This window comes from Cucurbita pepo, chromosome 11 (genome assembly GCF_057944985.1).
Source record: "Cucurbita pepo subsp. pepo isolate OVF chromosome 11, ASM5794498v1, whole genome shotgun sequence".
NCBI classification, from domain to species: domain Eukaryota; kingdom Viridiplantae; phylum Streptophyta; class Magnoliopsida; order Cucurbitales; family Cucurbitaceae; genus Cucurbita; species Cucurbita pepo.
In genome coordinates this window covers 13,740,583-13,753,812 of record NC_141808.1, presented here as the reverse complement: position 1 = coordinate 13,753,812, position 13,230 = coordinate 13,740,583, and the positions used below count along the sequence as shown (strand labels likewise).

The window sequence follows — 13,230 nt, the reverse complement described above, 5'->3', positions numbered from 1 at the left end:
ATTTGCCCTTCCTTCCAAACGGCATGGTCTTAATTTGCCCTTCCTTCCAAACCTCTAAACGTCTTTCATGGAGACACCTTAAAAAAAATGTCTTCTTGCCTACTTTGAACTCTACCTTCCTATGCCTTACCATAGTCTAACTCTTTTTTCTACCATGAGTCATGCACATTCTTATCTTTAATCTTTTGCATGGATGTGTTGCTGGCTTGGGCTAATCTGGTTCCAACCGTTCTCGTTTGCCCACTTCATCCTCTTAGAACACATAATTTTTCGTGCACAATAGGCATATCATGATGCATGTAGTGACGTCTCTATTTTATTAGAAAAAAAAAATCTTTACAATTGGTATCAGAGTGATATTTCTACTAGTGGTTTGGGAATGAACCAACGTGAAAGTTGGTGGACATATGACACCTGAGTAAAAGAGGTATACATAACATATGACACCTGAGTAAAAGAGGTATACATAAATGAACCAAAACCATCTAAATGAAAGCAACCCTAAGGATAAGATGACTAAGAAAAAATTAAAAGAATTGAAAGACCTATAATAACAAGAGGGAAAAATTAAAAGAATTGAAAGACCTATAACAACAAGAGGGGGTTGATTCAAGTGAGATCCAATGTAATCCAATGTAGATCCAATTTTCTATTCACTCGGGATTCGGGCGGTCTGGGGGGACCACCTCGGCTCCTCTCTTCTCGAGAATCCATACATCCCTTATCAGTATATGGACAGCTATCTCTCGAGCACAGGTTTAGGTTCGGCCTCAATGGAAAAATAAAACGGAGCATCGTATCTTCACAAACCAAGAACTACGAGATCGCCCCTTTCATTCTGGGGTGATGAAGGAATCTACCATTCAAACCTTTTTTTTCATGCTTTTCCCGAAGGTCTGGAGAAAGCTCCAATCAATAGGATTTTTTTTTCTTAATCCTCCTTCCGGAAAGGGAAAGAAAGTGAAATTCTTTTTTCTTTCTTTCGCCCGGGACCCGGAGATTTGAAAAATCAGAAGGTACAAGGTCTATAAAGTTTACAACATGCAAGTTTTTGTTTACGATGTTAGCATGTAGGTTGTTCAAAAACAAACAAAATACGAGAGAGAAAGCACGATAATCAAAATGAGAATGAAAACATATTAATAATAATAATAATTTAAATTAAGTTCACAAATAAAAACGATAAGACACCAACAAAATACAAAAGTGAAAACATAATAATTGAAATGACAATTTAATTTAAATCCTTATTCATAGAAACAATGGAAAATTGTAATAGAAAAACTTCATATCTTCATGCCACTAGCATCTTTGACCGCATCAACAGCACCTTGTGCTTTAGCCTGCATCTGTTGTCCTGCCTCTTGTAATGACTCCTTAGTTGATTGGGCTGCATCACTTACCCTATCCATCAGATTACTCGCCTTCTCCTACATAATCACATTAATAACTATGTTACCCATCACTCCATGTACTCATATCTATCATGAACCATTTAAACAAATAATAATGACATGGTGAACCTGTGCTTGGCCCTTGGCTTCTCCAACTTGGTAGCTCAAACTTTGAGAGCTGTCTGCCATTTATTTTTACGCTTCTTCAAATATCTAAAAAAAACAAAGGATTTTGGTGAATAGAATTGTTGTTGTTGAGTACGAACACTCTTGGTTGTGATTTTATAGAGTAGTTTGATCCAAGCATTGCTTGACACGTGTAAAGGTTGCATGCCACATGGAAGTGTAGGGTTTGAGGGGAGGTGACACTTGTCATGGTGTGGTTGGAGGTGTTCTACTTATGGGCCAATTGACTAGGTTTTGGAGGTGAGAATGTTTCTTGTTCAATGTGTTGTATCTATTTTTGAACATAAACCCTTCTATGACTTTGATACTCTTTTGGCTTTGATATTTTCTTTTGGAGGTGAGTAGTTTGGATTATTTTCATTTGTATGCAAATGATACTCTTTTACTTATCCTTTTATATTAAACTTTCAAATAACCATTTAGGTTTTTTTTTTTAACTTATAAAAATTAAATGTAATATCTGAGTCTTTGTTCGATATTTTAAATTTCTCAAGGAGGGACACGTGTTGCTAAATGGGTGGAGAAGTCATGCTTTGTTGGTTTTAGAGGCGACTTGAAGCTCATCCGACCCACAAGTTAACCCAAACTTGTCGACTTGATTCGCTCGCCCAATCCGTGAATTGTGCGGCATCCGAAAACTCAAACCAAACTGCTTGCGACATGTGTCAGCATAGGTTTATTTGAGGGATCCGCATGCTGCTAGACTTGAACGCACGTAGTTTGACCTAAGGCCACCAATCAGCCGACAACACTTGGCGGTACAAAGACGTGACTTCCCCTAGGGGCACGTGGAAGGTGTTAATTTAGCTTAATTTAGGACACATTTCATCTTGGTAAGTAGTCACACGGTTTCTAGGCAAGCAATACTTGTAAGAATTGCTAGAACGTGCTAGTATTCGAGCTTATCTGACCTTAAGTTGTTAGAATATACATGTTCAGAACTTTAATGAGCTTTCCTCCATAAGTGTGCAAGCATGTTAAGGAAAATTACGAAAATTCCCCTAGTGCGAGAATAAAGAATGCATGTCCATTAAAATGTCTTATGCAGGACTAGGATGGAGAATGAAAATTTTATTTTTGTGCACTTCCCATGTTAGATAGACATTATCTTCCCGTTGAGTATGTTTGAGCAATTGAATGCTAGATTTAGGTGAATGGATGTATGAATTACTTACGCTTAGTTGATTGATACGAATATCATTCTATTAGGTCTTTATGAATATTTAGATCATGATTTCAATATATTAGGTAATCGATAAAAACATCTCCCTGTAAAACATCCATGAATCGAACAAGTTAAGTTTAGAGTGGTGGAGCTAGAGTCGCCTATGCTTTATCCTCCGAGGAATAATCGTTGTTTGAAGAGATTATCCTAGTAGCTACAAAGTTCACCCAAAATCTGCACACTACTCAAAGTTCTGAACCAAAGTCCGAACCACAGATCGCGTCCAAACCAACTAGGTTAGGAAAAAATCCAACCTAGCATTCAAAAAGAAACAACTCACGACCCAGCACAGAACCCATTTATCTTCTCAACCCAGCCCGCATGCAACACCAACCAAAACCCATTTATCTTCACAGTCCAACCCAGCCGAAGCCCAGACCATCCCTTAGCCCACTTCAAACAGACGGCCCACAAAGCTCACAACCCGCGACTCATAGACACATGACAACGCGTGCTTTGTGGCCCTTCCACAAAGCTGCACTACTAGTTCGGTTAGATAAATTATTTGAAGTATGAACAAGGCTTGTTTTGTGGCTATTACACGTGTCATATCTTGTGATTGATATGTTTGCTTATTATGTTATGATGCATTGTTACTATAAGATATGCTATGTTATGGTTTATCATGTTGACACATTATGTCATTGATGAATGTGATATGTTATGAAAACATGGTACTATTGTACATCATAGACACATGACATGGTTTTAAACGATGAGGACATCATGCATAATGTATGTTCACGTAGATTGGGATATTTCCGCATATGATTGGAGTCCACATGAGCGTACATGGAATCCACGTAATGGGGTCACATGCATATTGTATGTACATTAGTCGAAGGCTAGGTCCAAGAGGTACGTATACGAGCTACTCGGACTGGAATCTGAGACCAAGGTCATGAAAAGATGTTAATGATAGGTCCCAGACACGATTGCATATGATTGCATTTCATGACCCAAGTAGTGGGGCCACTTACGGAGTATTTTAAAAATACTAAAGTTACATGCTACTCTAACCTTTCAGGTAAAAACGAGGTACATCGACATGAATGACGATGTCATAGTCATTGTCATGGAACTGGAGCTAGAGTACTAGAATTCATGTTATTTGTAGCTCTTGGGATAGATCAGGGAATTGTTTTATTTTATCTAAGATTCATGTGGTTTGTTTTCTGCTGTAATTATTTTAATAATTTTGTTGTAATGACTATACTTTTCTACTATGATAAAGTCATTACCATATGCATGACATGAACGTACGTGCAGAAATATTCATTTAAAACAATTCATAAACAAAGTCATCAACTTAAACGTTTAAGGTAAAACCTTTAAGACAACACAAAAATATTTTAAATGAAAATGAGAAACAACATAAGCAAAACAAAATAATGTCCTATTCTAGCCTTAAAACTATGAAAAGATGAAATGTATCTACCCTAAGACAAGTTCCATGGTCTTCAAAGCATCGTCACCGTTATCCATATATGGGTGTCTTGCGTTTATCTAAAATTTAAGAGTAGCACATGACTGGAGTATTTTAAGAAATACTCTGTAAACAATCCCACTATTGGGGTCTAGAATTGCAAACACTTGCAACATGAACAGATCTATCATTTTAAATATCATTTCATGGCCTTAGGTGGTTTTTTAATGTATAGTATTTTTCTACACGACCTATACATGCAAACATGGGCCCAACAAAGGGTATTAAAGTCATTTTCCATATTAAAACTGCTCTTAATTATCATATCAATTTTTTGTAAATTTTCATGCCATTGCATCAAAGTCAATAAAATTGATAGAAGGGTTCTTGTTGATATAATCGTTATTTTTACTAAATTCACCCGCTATACAATAGAAAATTTCTAAAAAACCCAAAGCATTTCCTTAAAATAAGATTTGAATTTCACAAACAAAAACGCTCCTCTACAATTCATGAGAAACAATACTAGAATCGTTATTGGCGAATCTTGCTTCCAACGTCGATCCGTCCTTTACGGAATGAATCTATTTAACATAGAGAAAATTATTAGAGATTATAGTTATGGTCTCATGAAATGCCATAGGTATACTTAGATCTTGATAAACGAGATCCATTGAACATCAATCCATTGAATCGGTAACTTCGGTTTCAACCAACAAGTAAATTTATAGTTGGAACGCCTTCAAACTAGATTGGATAAATTAAATCTTAGCATGAATAACACGTTGCTATTTCTTATATTAAGTTAAGTTTATATATCAAATCTTTAACAGTAACCTATCACGAGCGCCAATACTAGTTAACCGGGTATGAATTTATAGACCAATTCAAGTCATATTCACGATTCTTAAATATTATGATATTGTCGACAAATACTCAAATCCAACACTTGGTTCAAGAATGGAACTTGGATTTGTGCTAGTGAAAAGGAGTGAAAAGGAAATAAGAGAGAAAAAGCAAGCCCAAAAACATAAGGTTCATCCACATAAGATTCTCTCCACATACAAATTGGATATATCCATGTATGCGTCTTGGTTCAAACCCTAATGGCTCTTCACAGGCATCTACGTTTTTTGTGTCCTTCCAAGCCATAGATTCATGTGCTCACCACTTAAGTTATAAATAGAGGGTTTTAAAGGAAAGGGTTTGAATATAGAGTTACAAAATGTGTTCGATCAGGCGTCTCCTAGAGTTCCCTTCCAAGCACTTCAGATGAACATGTCAAGAAATCCAAATCTTTTACTGAAGTGTTTGGGGGAACTCTGGGTGTGACTTGATCTCAATGAGTTTCTGTTCAATTATTTTGGTTTTAGTCGTCTTCTTTCTTGTGGGTTTCATTTTCAAGGGTATTTCTTTAATTTTAGTCTAAATTTTTTCTATTAGTTTTGGGTTTTCTCTCTTTTCCAATATTTTTCTTCTTTGTTTAGAAATTTCGAGCGTTTTTGTTAGCTTATTTAAGATATACACTTTTCCGAGCCTGTAACAGCCCAAACCCATTGCCGGTATATATAAGTATAGTCATCAGCCTCACGATTTTAAAACGTGTTTCCTATGGGGAGGTTTCCACACCCTTGTATGAGAAATGATTTGTTCCCCTCTTCAACCGATGAGAGACTTAATAATCCACTCCTAAAGGGTTCAACGTCCTCGCAAGCACCGCCCATAACTCCACCCAAGCCCATTCTAGGAAAGCTCGAAAAGAACAATATCTATTAGTAGTGGGTTTTGACTGTTACAAATGGTATCAGACCCAGCCCTCGCTGGCACACCGCCTAGAACTTCACCCAAGCCCATTCTAGAAAGCTTGAAAACAAAACTATCTCCTACTACTAGGTTTGAGCAGTTACAAATAGTATCAGACCTAGCTCTCGCTAGCACACCCCGCAGAACTTCACCCAAGCCCATTATAAGAAAGTCCAGAGGGAACAATATTGCTAATAGTGGGTTTGGGTTGTTACAAATGGTATCAAATCCAGTCCTCGTCTTCGTTGGCACACGCTCAAAACTCCACCCAAGTCCATTCTAAGAAAGTCCGAAAAAAACATTATCTACTCGTAGTGAGTTTGGACGGTTACATATGATATCAGACCTAGACATTGGACGGTGTGCCAATGAAAAAGCTGTGGTGAATTGTGAAATTTCTTGTTGGTTTGGGAAGCCTTAAAAAAAAATGGACCTTTTCAAATTAAAGCTTATTGGTAATTTGGAGTATATTTTGTTATTGATCCTATTGAGCCTATAACAAAGTTGTTGCCGACAAGGGGTCTATTACGTCAAGCCGCCAGGAAGGAGACCTCTCGTTGTGGGTTGGCTGTTCGAACGTCGTGGCCGCACAAATTGATCATCATAAACCACTCTGATTGGGTGCTCTAGCTACGGCAAGCCATTTAGTGTGGTTGCCATCGCGTGCAAGACCACCCACAGCAATTGGACGTCGGGGGTCGTGGTCATCGAAGAATTTAGGCGCGATGGAGATGGGGGAGTTTGCCGCCCGTAGAAGAAGACAGCCCACGAGGGGAGGGAGCTGGTTGTCACGGTCATGCTCGTCTAAGGCGTGTTGCCTATGGCCGCATGCCCATGACAAGCCAACCCTTTATGTCTTTTCATATTCTAGTGTTTTACTTTTGTATTTTTAGGAAGTATGACTTTTGTATTTCTAGGAAGTATAACGTTTCAGAAATATCATGTCTAGGTCTGTCAGACATGAAATGCCTCCGAATGTACTATAGGGGGATACGACTAGTTGTCAACTTCTCCCTACCCAAGGTTATATACTGTAAACCGTTGTTATTTCTCTCTTCCTTGCTTATATAACGTCTCTTTCAAAAGTCTCTCTCTGCCCTCGTTTTCTAAAACCTTCTCTTAAAACCGAGGCCAGAGGTTCGAGCATACGTCGCTTAGCCGTAAGCAACGCAAAAACGAATTGGCTTAGCTCACTTGTCGTTGGAAAGTGAGTGCTGTACAATCACAAGTCCGCTGCCATTAAAAGTGCGATTGTGACACTGGTCACACGAAAAGATGAAAGTCTAGGGTTTGTTCTTTCTTTTAATTATGAGAGAAACTTGTCTCAGGGTTTCTTCAATTTCAAAATTTTCCTCTCCATTTCAAGCCAAAACCCAATTTTCGAAAATTTGAAAATGGATTTGGGTTTCATTTAGAACGTCTAGGATTAAATTTCTAAGCTTATTAAAAAAAAAAAAAGTTCATTTTCTCAAAATTATAGAAATTTAACCGTTCTTGGCTATTATTCCTTCAATTCGAATTTCGAGTAAACTTCGATCAACTATAGAACAAGATCCATTTAGTATCATATCTAAAGGATTCTTAGGTTCAGACCAAAGAAACAATGTCACTCGATCATTATCATATCGACTGCAATCTTTTTCTATCTGTGAGGATCCCAATCTCGACAGAGCGCCTTCTACATCTAATAAGTCATGAACGAGATCAGAATCAATCTCAACGAGTCCATAAGCAGTGATCCCATTTTTTTTCATCGGGTCCGAATAGAGATCAAAGGTCTTGAACGACCGATCCAACAGAACTACTCAAAAGATATCGTTAATTTCTTTATGCTCATTCCAAGTTCAAAGTAACATTTGTACAAATCAGACCTAAGCTGAAGAGTTGTGGTTGATCGAATTCCATATTTGTTTGTATGTATAAATAATTAAAAAGATTCATTATAACCCTCAAACGTGATATTTATAGTCTTCATTACAATAAAATAAAACGAATAATTGATCCACAATACTAATTAAGCTCTAATCAATCTAAAGTAACAACTAAACCCATATTAGCTATATATATATATATATATATATATATATATATTTATATACGTACGTTCTCCTAAAACATTAATACAGAGAAGAAGGTATGTACCTATTTCTGAACATTGAATAATAATTAATTCCAACACTTTATTTTAGAATGGAACTTGCTTTTTGTGATTGTGAAAAGGACAGACGAGAGAAAAGTAGGCCCAAAAAATAAGGTTCATCTACGAAAGATACTCCACATAGAAATTGCACATATCCATCTATACGTCTTGGTTCAAAACATTTTTTTTTTTTTTGTTACCCTGTATGGGTAAACGTGTCACTCAAGTAAACGAAAAGTAAATGAATGAACCGAGGTTACATGCAAATGAGAGTGGTTCTGTAACGTCCGTCATTTTTTCACCTTGACTAGAGATGTTACTACATGCATGACTTTATTAATAAATGCAGAAAAAACTTAATAAAACCTTTTAAACGAAGCCATATATTTATATGTTCAATTTAAAATAATAAAAAAACGTCAACAATGTCATAACAAAACAATGACATAAATTTTAGTACGAAAAAGAAAAACCTGAACTACATATTAATTACTAAAGGAAAACAATGCATACTACCATCCTAACTTATCTTTCATGGTCATTCCAGCATTGCAGTCATCAGTGCCGTCTTACCTTTACTTGAAATATAAGAGTAGCACGTGGTTTGACTATTTTAAGAAATACTTAAGTAAGTACCCTCATTGTTGGATGGGGTCAGGTAATGCATATACACATAGTCATGATGGGACCTTTCCTTTTAAAAACATCATAACTTGGCCTTGAGCTCTTGTCCTCGTCGGGTTGAATGTTTGTCCACACACGGCTTACGCATGCGCACATGGACCCATTAGGTAGGCTTGTATAAGTACCTTTGGGCTTGGGGTGTTGGGCTAAACGCGTTGATGCATCGCCAGACACCACAGAGGGAAAGATCCGCATGATATCATATCAAACATAAATATCCAAAATACGCTTCTATACTAACATAACATAACGAGAAAGTATTCTGGTGCACATGACATACATAAATGCATGAGGTCCACATGACTTAAAATCATAGCATATAATAAGAAACAAATCATCATTCCTTTAATCATGTCAGAATGCACACATGAGTCATGTATGCATAATACTCGTCATGGGTTTCATTATACATCATCATTAGTATAATATAAATCTATAACATGGCTTCAGATGGCATGACGTATCATGACATAGCATAACATACTTAGCATGGCATAATAGGGCATCACGTAACATACACAACTTAGCATTATAAGTCTTCACATCACATACATAGCATAGCATAACATTCATAAATTATGACACATATAGGGGCCACGAGACATGCGTCATCATACATCACAAAATTCACTTACTTGTTTGGCCTCGGGTGGAGTCCCTAAAAATTCTTAAGTTTGGCCCAACTCTATCCCTCAACGTCCAATTTAACGTATATGGACTCATGACCTTGGAATAGTATATATTAACGAACTTAGTTTAGCTAAAACTAATGAATACTCCCAACTTTTAGCTAAAAAAATACTTTAATTTGAGTAAATAGAGGTTATACCGACATCAAATGCGTCAAATAAGGTCCAAAAGCAGCTCCGATAGGCATACGAAACAAATTCTAACCCTAAGAATCATTTACTCGATTCTTCAGATTCTTTTCTCTCTTCTCGTAACCCTTGGAAGTAAATCGAGTACATATAGAATATCAGAACCAAGCTTCTTCAATAATCATATCTAAGGTCATCAAAATCAATCCCATGGCCTAAAAAATTATCATCTTCCCTTTAACTATCAACAGGGCTTGGACCTACACCAAGCTTTTGTTTCTAATTATTGATAAGATGATATAATTAATTTATATAATAGATAATAAATTAACTGATAATTATGTTTAGACTATTATTGCAAACGGGTTATATCTAATCTTTTTTTTTTTTTTTCTTGGTACACAAGTAACTTTATTCCTCCATAAAGAATTTGATGTCCTTCCATGAAAAGAGCTATGAAAAGAGATGAAAACTATTCAAGATTCTATATTTACTTTGGTTTTTAAATTATGTTAGAGCCTCTAATATTTTTCTAACCCAAAAATAATAAGTAACAATGAAGTCTATTGATAGGATTATGATCTTATATCGGTGTAATGCACGTACAAGTACCTATTCGTGTAATTGAACCTGAACGTCTTTGCTCTCTCTTAGAACGAGATTTACATCTTCAGAACTATTCCCTGTGTCCGGGTCTTGAATGACTATTGTCATGTATACATGCATTTACCAATCCTTCTCTTGTTTTATTGTTTTTATTCTTTGGATAGGATCAACTTTAGGGTTGGAGTTTGCTTTAGTTACTATGAAAAAGAAAAGTTAGAAAAAAAAGAAGAGAGATAGAAACAAGAGGTAGAAGAAAAGGCATCAGAAAAAGGGTTTATTATCATGCGGCAATAGGTGGTCCATGAAGCATTCACTTTGGCACTATGCATTATATTGTATCTATCCCATAGTTGTGTCTTCATTCACATACTCGTTTTCTCTTAGGTTGTCATTTCGATTGTCATTCGTGATGTACGTGGTTTTGAGTAAAGGAAAGGTATATAAATGAACCGAGACTAGAAACTGTCATTTTTTAAGGACTCCACGAAGGGTAAAAGTCTAAAGGGTAAAACTATCATTTTCTAATTTTCAAGGAACTTATCATATTTTTAATTCCTTACCGAGAAGGAATTTCAAGATGATCCAAAGAGGGGAAAATGACTAGTAGAGGCTAAAGAATTTTTAATATACAAATTACCAAAATATCCTTAAACTTCAAAAGGGTCAGGAAAGTGCCACGGGTTAGAATATCAAATCCACACAGTCAGCATCTTGTGAAAAATTAGCCAATTTTTCAATTTTTACCGTTTGATCTTCGCCAAATTCTAGTATGTTCTAGAGAAGGCATAACTCATCAAATCAAAAGCCTAGAATTTAAATAGAGGTTGGTTGTCCACGGATTGAATAAGATATTCATGACAAAATTTTCAAAAAACTCGATCTCAAATTTATTCTAGAGGTTTTAATCTCAGTTTAATCTCCCTCTATAAAGTATGAAAGAGGGGCTTTCAATTGGAGCAAGAATCGAGCTAAGTCAAGCCTTCAACTGCAATTTATAGCCTCTAAGATTATGAGTTTCTTACTCTCGAATTTCTTCCAAATTCGAGAGCTATAGTCCACCTTTTCTTTCAAACTTGCTTCAACACCATCGAAATAAGATTACCCACAAGTTTGGTAAAAGAATTGAGTGCGGAAGGTGCCAAACATAATTTCCCAATTAGGTCTATCATCAAAAGAAAAAAGATTAAAGCTCGAAAAATCCAATCTGTGCCCACATGCAAACTCGTGAAGAGAAACGTGATTCCTGCACCTTCAAGGAACAATTTCATAGAAGACCACCAAGGCTAATGCTTTATTGACGAAAATCATTTTTTTGGCAAGAATTTGTGGAAAGTTGTAAATTCCTTTATACAACCCCTTTCATCCAAAATTGATGATTCATTAAGCTTTAAGAAACTAAAGTTGATGATTTTCATAAAGGATTCGTGGCCTAAGGACATTAGGTAGGATCGAGCTGCCCAAAAACGCCCATTTCTACGTTTTTGGGTAAGTTGCATATCGAGAAAAAAAAATTAAAATTAGGACCACATGCTTAAAGACATCGCTCCAAAACAAATTCTTCGGCTTGAGGGAAGTATAAGAAAGAGCTTTCGTGAAAAATTCGGGTCCTAAAAAGCTTTAGAATTGGCTGCTCAATAAAGAGTTTTTGGATTTGAATTTCGGCGAAAATAAGTTTCCTAGCGAACTTTAGAAGTGTATAACTTAGGCTACAATTAACGAGAAAATATGAAATCAATCCCTAACTTTCCCCCTACAACACCATATTTAAGCAGTAGAGCAGTGGTTCGTGCTCGTCTTTTTCTTTCTAGAGGAAAAAGACAATGTATGGGCCTGCTCAACTGAACCGGCCAAGTCAACTTAAAATCTGACGCTCCTTTAATTTTTCTCAAATCCTCTTTCTAGATTGACTCTCATGAAAAACTTTATAACAAAGAGTCTTTCAAAGAAATTTGAAGTGATTCAGGCATCTGAAGTTCGAGAGAGCGAAGGTCCTGAACATCAATGACGAGGTAAGTAGTCATCTTGAACTTTTCTTAAGAAATACTTTGTAACAATCCTAGATTTCTACTGACCTAAAGCCGCTATTGTCATCATAACTTATGCTCTTATGCAAAATTACACCTTTAAAACTTCATCATACAACATTGTGATGTACTTACATGTTCCAAAGTATCTTTAAAATAAATATGGAAATACTAAATAAAACAAAGAAAGAAAAAAAAAAAAAAGTAAATACACCCTATACTAACCTAACACTAAAACAATAAAATACCACTATCCTATGCACATGTCATGGTCTCTACTTGCAATGTCGTTGTCAGATGTACAGGAATGCCTTGGCTTTACCTGAAATAGAAGTAGCACACGAGAGCATTTTAAGAAATATGACCTACTATTAGGGTCAGGAAATGCAAAGACATGCAACTCATGTTCTAGGGAACTATCGTTAAAACCACCATAGAGGTGGCTTTCTGTCCAGACAAAATTGGATGTGTAGTCATGTGCGAGCATGGGTCTCCAAGTGGTTCGCACCCCTCTTGACCCATCATAGTCGAGCTAGCTTTTCGTAGCGACATCCGAAGGTCAGTAGACCTCTAAGTGTCATACGAGGCATGACCATCATCATTATAGTGTACGCGTTCATACTCATCATTATAAATGAAGAAGTATCCCGATATATATGAACACAAAAAATGCATGAGGTCCCTATAATATTCATCTTTAAATCATCTTTATAACACAACCCTATACACCGTTCACACATTACTCTAAGTAACATGCATGCATTGGCCTTCATACTTTCATTATCATTAACATTAACTAGGGGTGTGTCTTTGAAAACTCGTCGCCATAATACATCATGACATTTAACACATACACATCATATTTATATAGAACATCATTATATTAAGTCATTTCATCATCATACGTCTTGAATCATCTTATTA

General features: G+C 36.2%; 1 protein-coding gene across 1 annotated transcript; it reads right to left on the bottom strand.

Moving 5' to 3' along the window:
* Window positions 1-1,145: 1,145 nt before the first annotated feature.
* Window positions 1,146-1,592, bottom strand: LOC111806110 (uncharacterized). The gene is made up of 2 exons (XM_023691468.2): window positions 1,524-1,592; window positions 1,146-1,430 (listed from the first exon to the last, which is right to left on the bottom strand). The coding sequence occupies exons 1-2, from the start codon at window positions 1,581-1,583 to the stop codon at window positions 1,287-1,289; spliced, it is 204 nt and encodes a 67-aa protein (XP_023547236.2). The 5' UTR covers window positions 1,584-1,592; the 3' UTR covers window positions 1,146-1,286.
* Window positions 1,593-13,230: the final 11,638 nt, after the last annotated feature.

Excerpts from the sequence above, each read along its gene's own strand:
- LOC111806110 (XM_023691468.2), bottom strand. The coding sequence starts at position 1,583 with ATGGCAGACAGCTCTCAAAGTTTGAGCTACCAAGTTGGAGAAGCCAAG. Across the intron at positions 1,431-1,523 it reads AAGCCAAGGGCCAAGCACAG|GAGAAGGCGAGTAATCTGAT; the intron begins GTTCACCATGTC and ends GTGATTATGTAG.